The sequence below is a fragment of the Emys orbicularis genome, chromosome 8 (assembly GCF_028017835.1).
Source record: "Emys orbicularis isolate rEmyOrb1 chromosome 8, rEmyOrb1.hap1, whole genome shotgun sequence".
NCBI classification, from domain to species: domain Eukaryota; kingdom Metazoa; phylum Chordata; order Testudines; family Emydidae; genus Emys; species Emys orbicularis.
This window is the reverse complement of record NC_088690.1, coordinates 55,978,912-55,998,116: the sequence shown is the minus strand read 5'-3', so window position 1 is coordinate 55,998,116 and position 19,205 is coordinate 55,978,912. Positions and strand designations below refer to the sequence as shown.

The following is a 19,205-nucleotide window of genomic DNA, read 5'->3' as shown; positions in this document are numbered from 1 at the left end:
ATAAAAACAGCTAATTATATTTTAATGTAACAGGGAAGGCATGTTGTTCCTTGTTCTACAGGCCCAAAGCATACGCTAAATTTAGGGGTCAGCAACCTTTCAGAAGTGGTGTGCCGAGTCTTCACTTATTCACTCTAATTTAAGGTTTCGTGTGCCAGTAATACATTTTAACATTTTTAGAAGGTCTCTTTCTATAAGTCTATAATATATAACTAAACTATTGTTGTATGTAAAGTAAATAAGGTTTTTAAAATGTTTAAGAAGCTTCATTTAAAATTAAATTAAAATGCAGAGCCCCCAGGACCGGTGGCCAGGACCCGGGCAGTGTGAGTGCCACTGAAAATCAGCTCGCGTGCCGCCTTTGGCACGCATGCCATAGGTTGCCTACCCCTGCGCTAAAACAAAAGAAATGTCCTCATTCACAAGTGAGATGCTGCTGCTTTAAAGTAAGATTTCAGATAATGCTCATTTCCTCAAACTGAAGGAAGGATTTCGTTTTTAAGTGATTTATAAAAAAAAACTAAAGGCTATATTATAAATGTAAAAATGATTTGCAAGGGGGATTAAAGCCACTTAAGGGGAAATTTAGCAAACTACAGGTTTTGCATTTATCTTCTTACCCTACCTGTACCTATCACTGAATGATACAAATCCACAGTTTGTTCCCAAATTGGTTTCTTACCACTTCTTAAGATTGTTCATCATTAGTAAGTCTTCAAACTGGCTGGATTGTTTTAAGATAGTGAAGTAAAATAAATAAATATGTATGTAAAATCTTCTGTTAATCTCCATAGTCTAAAACACGACAGTGACCAAACCTATATATAAAAGAGATCTGAAAACTAAAGAAAGATTGCTAGTTAGATCCTTTATTATAACATTGGTCCCTGATTTTAAAGCAAAGTAGCAAGAAAGGCAAAATGGATCAAGATTAAAAATTCATGACAGTGACTTGATAAATATTTAAATGTATATTTTAATTACTTTCCTATTGAGGATGGTGTGTGCAAATAATACTTGTATCCTATGACTGTCTAATCACCAATTATTTATATAGCATCAGAGGTGAGCTAGGTATTATTATACCCATTTTATATATGGGTAAACTGAGGCACGCAGACTAAGGGTTGGATTATGACTGGCTTTGCATATATGAGCTGAGTGAGTAAGGTGCAAAGAGCCTTCTGCTGCCTGTATCCCCCTGCAATGTAGCTAGACACAGTTGTAGACCACCTCAAAATGGGTGGGGAGAAAACAGGGCTGTGTAGCTGTCTGGCCTCAAAGGGAAGCATATGCTGCACCCTCTGGAAAGAATGCACGGCAGATGTTCTCCTCCCATGCTAGGGAGCTCTGGGAGATATTGTGCCTCCCTGAGCTACCTTACCTCCCAGAATTCCTACTGGGGCAGTGTGGCCCTTCATCTCCCACCTACTGGGGGCTGTACCTTAATGACACAATCTGTCCGTAACTGACTAGCCCTGGCCACACAATGAATTGTTGGCAGAGCGAGGACCCTAAAGCCCTAACTCCCATTTTCCTGGCCTGACCGCCAGACAACAGTCATCCTTCCTAGCCAACTACACTACCAAGAAAAAAAAAGGAGTTTCTTCTTGTAAGAAGGAGTGAATACAGTTCCACGGATATCTATCGCTATATTGCTAATACTTATACAAAAGCTAACTCAGTAGCCTTATAAGAAGAAGATCACCACACCAAGTTAGCAGATAAGTCTGATTCAGGATCCTATTAAAGTCAATGGGAGTTGGATTGGTCTCCAAATTGTGCTTGACTTAGTAGCACAAGTAGTCCTGTTAAAGCCAACAGGACTACTTGTGTGAGTCAGGCCTGATCTACACATGCAGTTGTACTGATTTAACTAAAGGTGTGTTTTAAAGTTAATTTAGTTAAATCGGTGGACCTTTGCACATGGACACTTTTAAATCAGGGACTATCTTTTTGTTTGGTTTTTGTACAGTGTCTAGCACAATGGAGTTCTGGTCCTTAACTGGGCCTTCTAGGCACTACCACATTACATAAAATAATAATTTAAACCTGGCGTTGAAACGGTAAATTTACAAAGGAAAACTAAGCTGATACAATTAGTTTTAAACTGATATTAGTTTGGACAATTTTAAATAAACTGGTAAAGGAGTGCATTTTTGTGTGTAGACAAGCACTCCGGCACATAGCATTTGCCTCTATAAAGGACATCTTGGTTGTAGCAGAGCAGGTCTGGCCTCACCCTCCTTTTTTTTTTTTTTTCTATAGAGCCCTATTATGGTTTTGTTTTGTTAAAACCTGTTTAACTAAAACTCCCAGCACTAAACAGCTGAGAGAAAATCTGTCTGTGAAAAAGTTGTTGTTGGACTGCATTGGATGTTTTTGCCAGCCTACCTGTCATTAGGATATCAAAGTGTAGCAAGTGGGGTGATATGAACAAACACAACATAATATCTGGTTGGTTGGTTGGTTGAATGGACAAAGGAGCCTTTAGAGTTCCATTGGATAATCTGCATCAATGGAGGAGAAGAGTACCAGCCCTCAAGCACTTCAAGCCATATACTGACCTTAAGACGCACGCATTTCTCTTACTGCTGTCCATAGTAGTGCCACAAATAGATTGAAGACAATATATGGTCGCAGAGCCATTCATAAAGTAGACACAAAGGTGGTTAACTGTGCTCTGAGAATGGTGGCAGCCATTTTGGGGAAGAACTCTAGAAGAGAAACCAATGTTGGAAACTACCAAACATGAGACTTTCTTCCTCAAAGCAGCATGTGTGGATACAACAGCAGTTGGCTACCTCAGAGAAGCCAGACTCAGGCTTGCCGTTTTCTAAAAGAATTTTAAAGATCACAAAACTCTGTGGGGCAAAGTGACTCTGGAAATTGATAATTGACTAACAAGCCTTTCTTTGTGTCTTGCCAGTTTGAATCCAGTTCAGGCTGGTAGTTACCAAAAGACACAAACATCTCATGGCTCTTTGATGGCTTCAGTCCAGTACCAGGTGTTTGTGTCTCAGAAACTGTCATCATAGTTTCCATTAACAAGTGCTTTATTTGGCAGTCTTGTCAGAGAGACCAGTGATTGGCTGAGCATGGAGATTGAACTTCCTTCTAACTCCTAGAGGTGGTCCTTTCTGGGAAGGTTGAGCTATGTTGCCAAAGCAACATGGAGAAACTTGTACTTCTGCTATTCAGGTTGCACCTGCTCTGTAGATTGAGGACCTCAGACTCTGGCAGCTTTCACCAACATTGAATTCAGATAAAAAAACAACAGTTCTTTAACAAAAATTACAGAATTTCACTGAGGGACAGCCGGGGAAAGGAGAAGCAGCAGTGGTGATGTTATATTGCTGTTAGCTGGGGAGGGAGAGGCTGGGTGTGGGGAAACCAGCTGTGACACCCTGTCTCTATCTCGAATTTCAGTCTCAGTAGAATGTCGGGCGTAAGCTAGTGTCTGAAAGCTACCAGAAAACAAACTATTCAATATCCTAATGCTGAAGTGCAACGGAAATAGCTTGAACTCATCCTATTCTGTCTTGAGACTGTAGCAAAAAATAATGATGGATAAGACTAATTAGCTTATTTAGACCATCCTTGGTCAGTGCATGGTTATTCTCTACAACATATTTATTAGTGCTCCATCCAGTCTGATTTTAAATTAGAATTAAAATGTCTAAACAATGGGGCTTCCACTTCTTCCTGTGGAAGATCATACTACAGTCTAATAGACCTTGTGGTCAAGAAATGTTTCTTGATAGCCTAAATTTTCCTTTGCATGATCCCATTACTCCTCAATATATACATTTTTCCTACCCTAAATTGTACACATCTTGTACCCATATAAAAGTAACTTTATATTTAAAAGAGCTGTTTTCATTTATTCAAACTGTATTTCAATTGTTAATTTACACAAGTCAGACTATGTTGCTTGCGGGGGATTGTTAACACTTTTTTTCCCATCTGGGATTGCAGACTCTCACAGACAGGTATGAACCATCTACTTCACTCCAAGGAAACAGCTTTTTTTCCCATTCGTGAAAGTTTATTGGTATCAGCAGTAGGTAGGCTGGATGACACCTACACACACCATTCATTACAAGGTAACTGAGCACATGCACTTCAGCATACATTCCCCAAGTTGAATCTACAGTACCTTAGTAACACTGGCACACAGTTTTTTTTTAAAAAAGAAAAAACTATACACGTTGCTGAAGTCTCCTCTTTCCCGCTCTCTGCCTTTTTATGCCAATAGTCTCTAATAAAATTCTTCCTTAATATTGGGCAATTTAAACGAAAAAAAGGGAACTTCTCATCAAATTGATGGAGTCATTACTATTATATTTTATTTATTAGTGCATGTATTTATATCTTTCATTTATATAGCACTTGTAATCTCCGATACCTTTACAAACATGTATATGAACTATTCACGGGGATCATTTTCCATTACTGATATATAATCAACTCTAGAGTGATAATGACAGCTCTTTAAGGCCTGATCCAAAAGTCATTGAAGCCAATGGAACTCTTCCCATTGACTTCAACAGACATTAGTTCAGGCTCTAAACCGTACATAAAATGCTATACAAAAATGTAGACGTGATGAGAAATATTGCATCTCATTGAAACAAAGAGAAATAGTGACAGAATGTAATGATACATTTGGGATTTGACCAGGACACTAGAGTTAACACCCTCCTTTTGCAAAAAGCATTATGGAATGTTGAATGACCACAAGTGTTCAGGACATCAGTTTTACGTCTCATCTAAAATTATCACCTTCAGTGCATAATTTCCACCCCCTGCCTCAGTGTTCCAAACACCTGGCTGTGGGTATTGGTTTTAATACTGATTTAGAAATATGAGAGCCACTGAATTACCAGTATTATTTCCTCTCACACCTAGATGTTCCTTACAGGTCTCTTATCCAAGTACTAGTCTGGTTTAGATTGTAAGATCTAATGGCATCATAAAGTGTGGTGGTTTGACTACAGTCTGCTACTGAAACGTCAGGCGAAGGATGTCAAAGAAATATTTGTAAAAGGGTAAACAATTCTGAAGTGTTTCATCAATAGACCCATCTTCTAGAGTTCAGTGGTCATCAAAAATGACAGAATATTTCAGGACTTGAAGGCACGCTGTCATTTATCCCTTACCCAAAAAGCATAGTTTAACTTGTTGTTCGCTGCGGTAATTCTTCTCATTTGGGGTATTTGGTTTCTCCCATGCTTTTGATCCTTTATTTCATAGGTTGAAGGGGACCAATTGCCTCCAGGACATACTGTCAGCCAGTACGAAACATGTAAGATCAGAACAATAAAAGCTGGCACTCTGGAGAAACTTGTGGAGAACCTGCTGACGGCTTTTGGGGACAATGACTTTACCTACATCAGCATCTTTCTGTCAACATATAGGGGCTTTGCCTCTACTAAAGAAGTACTGGAACGTCTCCTCGACAGGTAAGAGTTAGTGGGTAGCTATAGAGAAAATAGTAATATGGAAAACTGTCATGTTATGTACATGATGAGGAACATTGCAAGGAATTAGCTCAAATGTATTGAAGATATATTTGAAAGGCTACATGATATTTAGATATTTCAAAATCAGTGCTGATTCCTACAAGCTTGGAAAATCCAGTATTTCAGCTTAACCATTGGGTTGATAAATGTCTCTCCTCCTCACTTCATAACGCCATCGCTGCCAAATAGGGAGAGATGGCTAGTTTGGGCTACTAAAGAACCAAATTGTGACTACTCTAGGGAAAGTGGCATAACCAACCCCAAATAACTGAACAGATATGCTGCAAAGTCAGAGTTATCACTGAATTCAAGCCATTAGTATCCCCTGGCACAGTCTCCTGTATGCGGGCTACACAGAAGAGGCCATTGCCGTGTCAAGACCATAGACTGTACAGGCGTGAGCATACAAGCCTGTTCCATATCTACTACACTGGGCCAGAATACTCATCTTTATCTCCTGTCGTGAAAGGACAGCAGATTGGCCTTTTTGATTTTTGAAGGAAGCCATGACACAGGCACTGTTTTTTTGGAGAGCTCAGTGGTTCCAGAATCAGGGCCGGCTCCAGGCACCAGCTTGCCAAGCAGGTGCTTGGGGCGGCCACTCCGGAGAGGGGCGCCACCTCCAGCTATTCGGCGGCAATTCGGCGGACGGTCCCTCACTCCCGCTCGGCGCGAAGGACCTCCCGGCGAATTGCCGCCGCAGATCGCGATCGCGGCTTTTTTTTTTTTTTTTTGCGCGCCGCTTGGGGCGGCAAAAACCCTGGAGCCGGCCCTGTCCAGAATACAAAATCTAATGTAGAAATCCATTTAATCTCAAAATAATCCAAGTTTAGGTGGAGTTAGTAAGGTGATTGGTCCATACATAAAAGACATCAGTTATCAGTCTGTAATATTCCATGCTTTTTATTCTGCTTATAAGTTAAGAATGGCTTTTTTGGTAGGAGTACTTTAAGTTGTTTACATCACCATAGTGTAATCATTTTGCGGTTTCAGCAATTTTTTCCCCCTCTCTATTTATGACTTGACCTCCAAAGGGATAAAGGGGCATTTTATTTCTTGTGCTTATTTAGTTAGCATGTTGTCAAAATCAAGTGATGTACAGAAAGGCTATAGCATTGTCTAGTAATTAGAGCAGGAGACTGGGAGTTGGGCCTCCTGGTTTTCTAGTCTTGGCTATCCCACTGACTTCCTATGTGGTACTGGGCAAGACATATACATTCTCCATGCTTCAGTTTCCCCATCTGGAAAATGTGTATAATGCTTATCTCACAGAGCTGTTGTGTGACTTCGTTAATAATGATGCTAAAGTGCTTAGAAGACCGGCCCTGCATGACTCTTATGATACAAAGTACTGTTCAGATACAAGGAGCATAAAGGCCATGTAACATGTAGGAGTTGTGAAAGAGAAGCCACACTGGGGAACAAGAATACAAGGTTAGCTTCAGACTTAAGAATGTCCCTGTCAATCTGCCAAGATCCAAAGGTGGAACACAATGGGTGACAAAAATCCACAATGAGGAGAACACAAATATTATTCATGCAGAGAACTAAAGATACTATAGGATTCCTTCCTTTAGTGTGAGCAACTCTTTCCATAACCTCAGTTTCATGATTCTTTGCTTCTGATGTAAATAATTTTCAACAATAAACATGAGGGGACACCAATTTTTTGTGGAATGTAGGGAACTTTGGAGCTCCAAGGAATGATGACTCTCGAAATGAGGGACATTAAAGTGGTGTGCCTTGAGAATCTCTCACCCATAAGCAAATGAATTGCTAAAAAGATTTAGCGAGTGAACAAACTGGTATATGCCTATAGATTGGCTTGTTTGTTGTGTCACATCCAATAATGAAACTTCTATGGCATATAATTATTTTATAGGGATATATTTCTATCAGCAGGAACTTTAAAAAAAAAAATCTAAAATGTTGGAATTACTAAAATAAGTACACCTCTATCCCGATATAACACTATCTAATATAACACGAATTCGGATATAACGCGGTAAAGCAGCGCTCCAGGGGGGCGGGGCTGTGCGCTCCAGCGGATCAAAGCAAGTTCAATATAACGTGGTTTCACCTATAACGCAGTAAGATTTTTTGGCTCCCGAGGACAGCGTTATATCGGGGTAGAGGTGTACTTAAAAATTCAACTTAACTTTGTTTAAAAGCATCTATTTTAAACACAATTTTTCTGACAGTACAGTTGCTTTTGATTTGCCTCCTGGTTCCCAAACTGTACTCTCTTCCATGTCTTTTACATTCTCCTGTATTAATCAGATGTGTACAACAGAAGATTGCCTTTTTGCTATGAACAATTAGAAGTTACCAGTGTCTACATTAATCCAAATCAGCCGATCAAAGAGGGCTTGAAGCCAGATGACACAGTTCTAGCTAACAAATGGTTTGATTTGAAATAAAATACATATTTCCCCTTCAAGTGCCCAGGAGATGTGTGTGTTCCCTTTTTTGCATGGGTTTTTAATTTGGTTGCTCCAACTCTTTTATTTCTTTGTAGTTGTCATTTAGGTGCTGTTGAGATTATTATGCCCAATTTAATGGGGGGAAACTGAGGCACAGAGAGATTAAGTGACTTGCCCACTCACACAGGAAGTTTGGAAATTTAATCTAAGTCTTCTATGTCCAAATCTAGTGTTTTTACCACAAAACCATCCTTGTTCTTTGTGTTACCTTCGTTCTCTTCCCAGTTCACATACTGCACATTTGTAATTTACCAATGTGTAAAAACAATCGTGCACTGAGGGGCAAATCCAGAACCCACTGCAACACCTAGGAGACTAGATTGGGTGCTGAGCAGATGTGTTGGGGTTGGGAGGAAGGAATCAGTCCCAGGCTGCAATGCAACACTCTGGAGAATAGCTCAGCCTGGTAGCTGAAGTAAACCCTGCAGGCCCTTATGTGCCGCCTGAGAAGCTACAGACACTCTTGCCCTGTTTTGGCCTACTACATACTACTGTGCAGGGGACTCTCATGGACTGGTAGCCTATTCTGTTCACAGGTTGTGCTTGCCATGTGTAACCTGCCTATATCCAGTTTCAGCCCTTCTGCAGCCAAAACTGCTTCTGTTCCACCACCAAAGGCTCATTTGAGGCCACACAGAAGAAGGCTGGATTAGCCCCTTATTGCTGGGCACTCTGCTAGATTTGTATATTCCCTGCAATTTCTTGTGATTCATGCCATAGGTCACTATGGAAAATGAGCAGATAAGGACAACTGATACATTAGGAAACTGTTGTAGAAGGGGGCAACTGCTAAGGACATATTTTTCATTATAAGTCACTCTCTGCGCATTCCTGCTACATGAGTTTCTACATCTGAAAACACAGTGACACAACTGGCACCGATTGGCACTGTTGTTTGTAATATTGGCCAAGGACTGGTCATCCCTGAGACGTCTGTTTAAGTCAGGGTTGATTGAGGCACGTTAGCCGGGAGTGGGGTGGGGTGGGATGGAGTGGGGAGGAAGGGGAGGGCTAAGGTGGAGGCCTGCACTCTGGTTGCTCATGCTGATCCAGCTTCGTGGTTCAGTAGGGAACATCAGTCTCCAAAGATGTCACTCCAGCACGTTCATGAGTGCCAAAATAAATACAGTAAAATTAACGCCCTTCAGCTGGGGATTTAAGAACTCTAAACTCAGGGATGGGAATCAGGGGATAATCTTTTGCAAGAACAGACCATACCAAAGCCATCAGCCAAGGTTTTGGGTGTTTGGTTTTTAACCATAAAAATGATCAAACTCCAGTAAACTACATTTAGTTAATGGAATCACAAGGAATCGTTTGGAGACCCTTGCTTTGCCAGGAAAGCTTGTAGGCTCTCTCAGATTGCTCTGTGGTTTTTTTTCCTGAGGGGAGATGAATCCAAGGAAAATGAAGTCTAAGCAATGCACATTAGTGTAATGTTGAGGTTATGACTTTCGATTCACAAAGGTTAGGAAATTGGAAAAAAGTAAGTTTCTCATGGTAAAGTTAACACATCAGGGTTGTAGTTTCTATTTCTATGTTGCTTTGTAAATGTGTACATTATAGCAGGGATTTTCAAAGCCACCTAAAGGAGTGAGGTGCTTAAATTCCATTGGGCACCTAACTCCTTAAGCTTCCTCTAAAAATCACAGCCTAATATATTAATGTTTGTTGCTAAACCTATCCCCTAAAATGTACACTTTGTGCAGTGGGGCTGAGTTAACATTACCATGAAGTCCTTAATATTTTCATATCCTTGCTTTTGAGCATTTCAACTTGTAATCTTAGTGTTAGACTGACCAATACCCTGGTGTTTTAGTATATTTTATACCAGTCTCTTCCCACCAGCATAAAATTGCCTCGTCCATGCTTCAGTAAAAAGAGTAAAAAAGAAAAAAGGAAGAAGTGGCGGCGGGGGGGGGGGGGTAAATTAAAGGGTATATTTTGCATATAGGGCTAAGTCTTTAGCCAGCTTAAATTTGAGCATGTGCATTTTGTATGATCTCTGTTTAAATGGCCCAGATTTTCATTTGACTGTGCATGTAGGTAGATAAGCAGTTACCCACGTTGCATGTGCAACATTGGAGCCCACTTCTAAAAATGGTTCAGCTAATGACTGGTTGGCTGAAGACTCCAGCAGGCACATCATTAAACCCTGCAGAAGGCCTGGGTCCCTGGCTGCCCAATATTGTTCCACTCCCACATTGCTGTGTCCTGCTCCTACTCTCAGGTCCTTCTTTGCTTCTTCTGGGCCTGGCACCTGACTTCTGCTCCTGCCTCCAGCTCCTTGTTTCTGGCTCCCAGTTCCTAGTTGCTGCTTCTGGCTCCTGCCCCTGTTCTGGATGATGCTCTGACCCTTGGCTCCTGATTCCTGGCTCTTGGTACCATCTCACTCTCTGAACTTGGTATTTGGCCTCTGACCATGGCTCTGACACCTGGCTACCGGCTCTTGCTCTGGCTCACTCCTTGTACTTGGCAACTTAGCTCCTGATCTGGGTCTGGCTACTAGGTCTGGTCACCTCTGTTCCAACCATTAGGCAAGACCACCCACGCCCCGGTCTCCAACACTTTAGTCACTGCTGTGTCTTCTGTTAGCTAAGGTGAAAAATACAGTGGGAGCCTACTTCTGTGAGGTGCTAGGCACCCTCAATGCCTTGAAAGTCAGTGGGAGCCAAGGGCATGCAGCACCCCAGAGGGCTGGGCTTTCTCTCTCTCTTAGATAATTTGTATTGCAGTAGCACCTAGAAGCCCTAGTCACCAGTTGAGACCCTGTTGCACTTGGTGCTGGAAAACATGAGTCAAATCCTGCAACCCTCACTCAGACAAGTGGATAAATTGAAGTTAATGGCACCTCCTCATGTCAGTAAATCCTGGTCTACACTGAAAATTTAGGTCAACCCAACTATGTCGCTCAGGGGAGGAAAAATCCACACCCCGAAGCAGTGTAGGGAAGCTAACCTAACCCCTAGTGTAGACAGCACTAGGTTGATGGAAGAATTCCCCACTCGCCTGAGCCCTGCTGCCTGACATGGGCCAGCCATGGGTGTTTAATTGCAGTATAGACATACAACCACCTAAGCCCTACATTTACCCTTGGTGGTAGAAGTGGGGGAGGGGGACTGTAGGTGGAGCAGCTGTCACTGTTCTGTCTGTACTCTTCCCTGGTCCTATAAAAAATGGTGATGGGACCAAGCTAGAACAGGGGCTACTTGATCTGAGATTGCTGGATACATCAGTCAAAATACCTTGTAGAGGTAGGATGCAGCTCTATGACCTGGCCCCAGGTTGGGAGGTGAATTTCACATTTATAGAAAATAATTTTTGCCTGCAGGAATGGTATGTTTGGGGGAGTGGATATGGTTCATATATCAGACATGGTTTTCATGGTATCATGTTTGATGTATTATAAGCATGATCCGAATTCTGGGTGTGAAAAATGTGTTCTGGCTAACAAGAAATAGGCAAGGTTGTAATTATGCTGAAACCCATTACTGTAAGCTATGCTTGATGCTGTGAATGGGAAAACAATAAAGAAAGCTGATGCCAGAGAAAAGACAAGTCAGAAAAGATATTTTGATATATATGCAGAAAGTTCAAAATAACTTGTGCTTTGGTTAAATTAACCTGCAGCTCGATGAGATTTTTTTTGTGATCGTCTCCCTGAGAAACTGAAAAAATCCAGGTTTATCCATCTTTTCCCAACCCAGGCTTTTCCTAAGACAGTGGTTCTCAAACTTTTTTTTTTTCACGGACCACTTGAAAATTGCTGAGGGTCTCGGCGGACCAATTAATGATCTATCCAAATATTGTTTGTACCGTTAGCTAACTATTGTAAAGCACTTTGGATAAGTATCAGAGGGGTAGCCGTGTTAGTCTGAATCTGTAAAAAGCAACAGAGGGTCCTGTGGCACCTTTAAGACTAACAGAAGTATTGGGAGCATAAGCTTTCGTGGGTAAGAACCTCACTTCTTCAGATGCAAGACTTTGGATAAAAACGCTATATAAAACAAATTTAAAATAATAATTTTTTTGTTCTACAAATAAAAGCACACAACTCATATTTTAATATCAGTAGTCTTACCTTTCTAATGCGATGGATGTGCCCTCTCTCCTCCACTGCGGCAGCCCCCAGGCTGGGAAGGAGGAGGGGTCTCTCCCTCTTTCCCCTGCTGCGGCAGCCCCCGAGCTGGGGCTGGGAAGGAGGGGGGGTCTCTCTCTCGCTCTCTCCCTCCCCCACCCCCTCACCGCAGCAGCCCTGGAGCTGGGGTGGGAAGGAGGGGGGTCTCTCCCCCCGCCACAACAGCCACAGAGCTGAGGCTGGGAAGGAGGGCCTCCCCGGCAGCCGCAGCCCTGGAGCTGGGGAAAGTCGCCTTTCTCTGGCCACCGCAGCCCTGTATGTCCCAAATTCCCCCCACTCCCTCTTCTCACTCCACTGCCCCCTCCCATCTACCCCCTCTTCCAGCCAAGGCCATCACCTCACCTTACATGTGCGTCTTCTCCAGGGTCCAGGCACCTAATTAGTGGAGCCATGCCTGCATGGCTCTACTAATTAGGGGGTGGCCCTTCATTTAGTCATGTGCAGCCGCCAAGGCACGCACCTTAGAAGGAACTATCTGCGGACCACCTGAATGGAGCTCATGGGCCACAGTTTGAGAACCTCTGTCCTAAGACACCTACTGATTAAAATATGGATGTTACTTTTCCTTACCAACATTAAGAAACAAGTTGTACAGAATCTTACTAGGGCTTTCCAGACTACACCTTGTGCTCTTCATTTCGTATATGGACATGGGGGAATTGGTTTTTTTTTCTCCATATATGGCTGAATGCACAAAGAGCCACATGTAATTTATGTTCCCTTTAATTCTCTCTGCATGACATAGGAAAGCAGGATCCTGCTCTCAGGAGGGGGATCCCCCAAAACCAAAACACACATGGACTCAATCTTCTCACGGCAGGAGGCACGTGATCACATGAGGCTTGTACTGACTGTTTTCAACTCCAGCATCAACCTCTTGTACTGTTGTTTCACAGACGCACCAAACCAACTGTTCAAAGAGATGAGTAAGATGAAATTTAAGGAGGAAAATTTTGAATGGTCTATGTGTGACTGTGGGACATCGACTTGGGAAGAAAAAGTCAGATGTAAGAACCACAAAAACTGAAAATGAATTGAATTTTAACAAGGGCAATTTGCATCTGTGCATTAGAATAGGAAAAACTCTCAGGAGCAAATTCTGCCTTAGTTTACACTGCTGAAATGAAAAGCATTGCACAGGGTATAAGACAAGTTAGTTTCAAATCTAACTTTTAAAATGTGTAAATTGTTTTAATGAGAAATGTTTAATTTCTCATTCAAACAAATGCAATTGCTGTAAAAATATAGATCTCAGATTTTTTAAAAATATGTAATACAGGCAAAGGGCGTTTTTGATTTTTCAGTTAAAGGCAGGGTTTAAATCCTTTGGGAAAGTCTCCCACTGACCTGAATAGGCTTTAGATTAGGCTGTTTAGCAGGTGTGAAAATAAATATTAATCCTAGCCAAGGTTTTACCATGTACTCTTTGAGTAAAATTTAAATGTTATGGAAGATTACATGTAAATCCATTCAACACTTTAGGCGCTCAAGGGAGTTTTTGTGTTATACTTAAGAAATTCGAGGCTTATTTATTTATTTATTTTGGATCCCTCCAAATTCCAAAGGCTTTCTTCTGACCCTTTAGGTTGAAGTAGATCTAAACAAAATCTTGTGCCTATGCAAGTGCATTAAAAAAATAAAAACAAAGGTTTGATTTTCAAAGCTACCTAAAAGGAATTTGATGTCCCCATCTCTTAAAATTAATAGGTGTTCGGTACCTGAATCCCTTAGAGCAGTGTTTCCCAACGACCAGTCTATGGACTGGCCCCAGTCCCTGAGATCTCCCTGATGTAGTTTAGAAGGCAGCAAGCTGGTCCCTGGTATAAAAAGGTTGAGAAATACTGCTCTAATGGCTTTGAAACTCTCTGCCCAAGTTACTAGCATTTTTTCATCATAATGGTGTCTGTTTGCTCAGCATAAGCTGATGAATAAAAAGAAAATTATTCCTTCAGTTTGACTGTCAAACTCTCCTGTGTAAAATGTTTGATGTGAGTTCTTTTGAGAGAGAAATAAGAGTGCCTGGCCAGCAGAGCCCAAAGAATCACTGAACTTAGAAATACAGCAAGACAGGCGCCTTGCCTAGCACTGCACCTCCTCAGCTACCCAGTGAGGGCTTGATGGGAATTGAGGACACTCAGCCCCTCAGAGGAGTGCTCTGCATCGTGCAGGATGAAGCCGTAGGGGAGTTCCTCTGCTGGGTACTTCACACAGTCTGAGAAGTAGGACTCCCAGCCTGTATGTTTTAGGAGGTGCACAGGGACAGTGTAGCTTCAGGTCTGCTGACCACAGGAGCTTCCAGGTGGCAGAGCTCCCCTTCTTCTCTTAAGCAGGAGCATAGCAAGGGGCGGGGTATTGCTAATGCTGGGCTGCCCGGGCCGAGGGAAGCAGGAAGCTGCTGGGCAGAGGGGATCTGCCCGCCAGCTGCGGAGTGCTCGGCTGCCGAGCCCTGAGCCACCGCAGGAGGCGACCGCGGCGATGTTGGGGCCGCGCTGAGCGTGGGGCGCGATGGCCGAGGAGCCGGCCCCTTCGCTCCTCCGGCCGTGCCCGCCGCCCTCCCCCCAATGGCTCCTCCGGAGTCCGGCCGTGCTGCCTGCCCCCCCCTTGCCTGCAGGAGCCCAGGGCCAGCCCGGCAGGCGCCGCTTTTGAAAAAAAATGCTGGGCTGCCCGGGCCGAGGGAAGCAGGAAGCTGCCGGGGAGAGGGGATCTCGCGAGCTGCTGCCCGCCCCACTGCTACGCTCCCGAGCAGCGCCCGCCCGCCAGCCCTTCCCCACGCCTAGCCCCCCCACGGATCGAGCCCCTCCGAATAATAAACAGTGGGTGGGCCTCTGAGATTCTTTAAACCTGTAGTACTGCTCACTTTGCATGAACATTAAGGATCCCAAGGCACTTTTCTTAAGAAAGGGGATTTGGCCCAGTGTCATTTGCCAAAATATTTTCCCCTTCTATATTGTTTTGCTGTATACTGGCTGGTTGCCTCCTTCCACTTCTGAAGTGGCTGCATTTCAGTAGAGCAGTATTTATATAGTTTGAAGGTGTATTAGGATCCTTAATGAATGAAAGAAGCAAGATATATATGAGACAGTTATGTAATGTTTATTTTGTAACATGCAAGCGTTGTTTGGGTTTATGTTTGGGATCCACACTAAGGGCCACACTTTTGATGACTCCCTAACCATTAAGTGGTTAAACAGTAGTCCCCCCCCAAAAAAAATCTTCAATGGATAGGGTACATTTCTTATCCATTGTTCAGCATTTAAAACTTAAATACTGTGAATCACATTCTGGTTTCATTTGCTCATTTAGTCCCTCTGCATGAAGTATAATCTTCCAAACACTGGACAAGGCTGAAAAGTTCCATGGGCTGTGGGATCCTTTTGTTTCTCATGTCTTTTTGTATGCAAAGTATTCATACAACGCTATTCAGTGAATAGATCTTTGTCCAGGACCTGATGAGGGCAGAGTAGTAGAAGTCTGCAGCAATGCTATTCTGTATGTTAGAGGCATTGTAAACTCCTCCGCACGCATATTTAATGTTTTGTTGTATGTCCAAAGCCCTTTCATAGTGAGACAGGCTGTGATTTGGCTTTTGGAAACCAGTGTAGTGTTATTCTGTTTTGTTATGGATAATTGCCTGCTTGTATTGCTATTTGATTGTTAAGTTCAACATTTGTTTCACTAATGGGATTTAGATGTGTGTGCCTGACATTCTGTCAGCGTTTAGCTAACATTTCATGTAAGGAGCATTTCTAGTACCGGAATAATGACACTGTTCCACAGCTTATTCAATTTTGTTGAAAGAATTAATGGTGAATTATAAAAACCAATATCCACAGATAACTTCAGTTCTGAATGGCAGCAAATAATTATCTTTGCCACTGCTTGCAGGGAAAGTTTCTGCCTTCGCAATTTGCATATTAAAGGTTTGCCCCCATCCCCATTTTACTTTTAAAATATACTTGTTAGTGAATTTACTTCTGGCGTAGGGTGCCCAGTGGCACTGAAGAGTGAAATCCTCTCTTTATCCACAGAACTTGGGCAGCAAACAGGGCAAGCTCCCTGTACGCTGCCCCATCAGTGTGCCTGAACCCTGTTCTGGAGAGCTCACCCCTAGGGGTTGGGAAGAGCAAAGTTCATTCTCCAAGCTCTTTCCGGTTTTCTCACAGACTTGCTGTGAGAGCTTGAGTAAGTCACTTACTCTCTCTGTGCCTTAGTTTCTCCATCGGTAAAGCAAGGATGATGACAACACTACACCTGCCTTGCAGGACTGTTGAAACTTAACTCATTACTTTTCAGGGCCACCCAGAGGATTCAGGGGGCCTGGGGCAAAGCAATTTCGGGGGCCCCTTCCATAAAAAAAAGTTGCAATACTATAGAATACTATATTCTCGTGGGGGCCCCTGTGGGGCCCGGGGCCTGGGGCAAATTGCCCCACTTGCCCGCCGCCCCCCCCCCCCCCCCCGGGCGGCCCTGTTACTATTTGTAATGTGCTTTGATGTTCTCAGATGAAATGTGCTATAGAAGAGCAAATCATTTTTACTAGTATGGACAATAATGCTCAAACATACTTTTCACCGTATAGCAGATAGCAGCCGACTGGTTTTGGGAGGACTTCTCAGGCTTAAATGCCAACAGTTGACCTTCACAACATCATCATGGCCTTGATGTAAAATCTTCAGATTGATGATGCTGTGAAGGAACATAAAGAGGCGAGCAAACTCTGCTCCTTCATCTTTCTCCTGTAAGATGGTTTGGATGAATAAGTCTCTATTTTTCATTGGCTGCATCTTAGAGAAACAAGCTTTTTCAAAATGATTAATGATTTTGGGTGCCTCAGTTTTTGGGTGCCCAGCTTGAGACATCGTCAAGTGGCATGGTTTTCACAAAGTGTTGAGTACCCGCCCTTTGAAAATCAGGCCCTTTTAAAGCATCTCAAGTTGGGCACTTAGATATTAAGGCACTCAGAATTGTTAGTAACTTCTGAAAATCTTGGCCAAGACTCTCAAACTTACAGCTTTAGGCGGATCTCTTTTAAGAGCCTGGATTTTTACAGTAATTGTCTCTGCCTGGAACCACACCAATTCATGCTCTCATCTCTTACAAGCCCAGGGTCAGACTGTGCCAATGGAGTAAAAGGAGAACATAGAGGGGATCAAGGCCAGGTCTTGACTCTTCCCTGTCCCTTTTCTGACGATATGCAACACTGAGGATCAACAGAAAGCAGCCTCAATTCTCTTGCAAGCTCAGAGGCTGGGACAGGCCTTTGCATGGAGCACACAAGGGACCAGGGTAATCTCATTGCAAAATCCCCCTGCACAAGGGCCAGTCACAGCCTATCCCTTAGCAGGAGGGGAGGGTGGATCAGTACTTCGATAAGAAATCTTCATGTATGGGTGCTGTAGAAAGATGTGTTAGTGATTCAGTATGTGGCCCTCTTTTCCTGAAGTTGTATTAAACCCATAACACTTGTGAGGTTGGAGGTAAAGGGATCTAGAGGCAGGTCTCCTTTCTTCCAAATCCTTCCATGTTACCCAGTGCACATTTTCCCAGCCCAGCTACCTCTGTAATCTGTCAAATCTCTCCTTTGCTTTCTAACCTCACTATGTAAAACCCCTTTTTTACTTTAGTTGTTGCCCTCAACAGTATTACAAAGCAGTCCTTGGGTCCTGTACTAATCAAGGTCGGTTATCTCTCTGTCCTAGAGGATATCTTCCTTCTGCACTTCTGCAGTGTTGCAGACTACCCAGGGCAGCTAGTACTAAAAGGGAAATTTTAGTAAACCAAAGTAAGAACCTCAATCTTCACGACATCTGATTACACATGATGATCATGTTACACTGATGAGTTGTGAAATTGAGTCTGGAGGTGCTGCTGTTGTGAGTGTGAAGAACCAGCCCCCATACTTAGTAGGTGTAAAATGCAATATAGTCCTGGAACACCCGGGAATGTTACAGCACTAACATCCAGTACCAGAAAAGTGCCAAAAGTAATAAATCTTTCCCCCATTAATTAATAATACTTGCCCTTCTTTTATCCAAGCATCTTTACAAACATTATGGGCTTGCTCCTGTTCCATCTGAATCAGACACAAAATTCTCATTGGCTTTAATGGTGCAGAATTGGTTGCTTCACTGGACCCCTCTGATGTAGATAAATTACTTACCTTTCAGTCTGGGTATAAGCTAGGGATATAACTAACACTGGTGTTGCTTGAGTAGGGGGGTTCACTAGCCTGACCATGGGTCTGATTTTTGAGAAGTGTGGAGAGTGCACACAACTCGAGGTGAGCACCTCTGAAAATCAGGCTTAAGGTATAGAAAGTGGGAACCTAAAATTAGAGGCTGCTTCTGAAAATGCTGGCCTAACAGATGTGTCCAGGATCCTTTCACGAGTCAATGGTAGACCTGGGAATAGAACCTAGGCATCCTTACTCACACTTCCCTACTTGAATCACTAGAGATCACATTCCCAACCATATTCCCATCTCCCCCATGGTAGAGACATGTTGCCACAGCCATTTGGGAGACTACAAATGAATCAGTCAAGTTCAAGGAGATAAAAATGACAGTTCACATCAATGTACATGTACATGTCAGTGTTTTGATATTTCCTTTCTAAAAACAAAGGAGATTCCTAGATAAAATGCCTCAAGATAGACTTAAGCTTGTAACAACATATCACATTAATTTAAAGCATTGTTGATAGAATGTTGTAGTAATTACTAAACAAAAAATGAAAACCAAGGTATTTGGAATTAAGGTTCTGTAAACAACTCCCATATATCCAAACACTGTATTTCATCTACATTGCTGAAATGACCTCCATCATTGTAGAAGACACCAAAATCTCACCTCTTATCTATACAAATGCAGAAGAAGCATCTTCCTCATCACCATTCCACTGTGAGCCATGGACCCTAATCTACTTGATATCTACTTTGTGTACACAAATTAGAAAGCTCACTGTGTCTACTTCATTCATACTTCCTATATGGCTTGAGACTGCACACTTAGAAACAAATCCAGTATACACCTTTGCTCCATTCACTCTGTGTGAATGGCC

The 19,205-nt window shown here is 42.7% G+C and overlaps 1 protein-coding gene across 2 annotated transcripts in view; it reads left to right on the top strand.

The window, feature by feature from the left end:
- Positions 1–19,205, top strand: part of RGL1 (ral guanine nucleotide dissociation stimulator like 1) — a 103,079-nt gene that overhangs the window by 31,974 nt on the left and 51,900 nt on the right. For both annotated transcript variants that reach the window (XM_065409231.1, XM_065409230.1), the window contains exon 3: positions 5,257–5,465. In XM_065409231.1, coding sequence (XP_065265303.1) covers positions 5,257–5,465 — 209 coding nt within the window. The remainder of the gene's footprint in view (positions 1–5,256; positions 5,466–19,205) is intronic.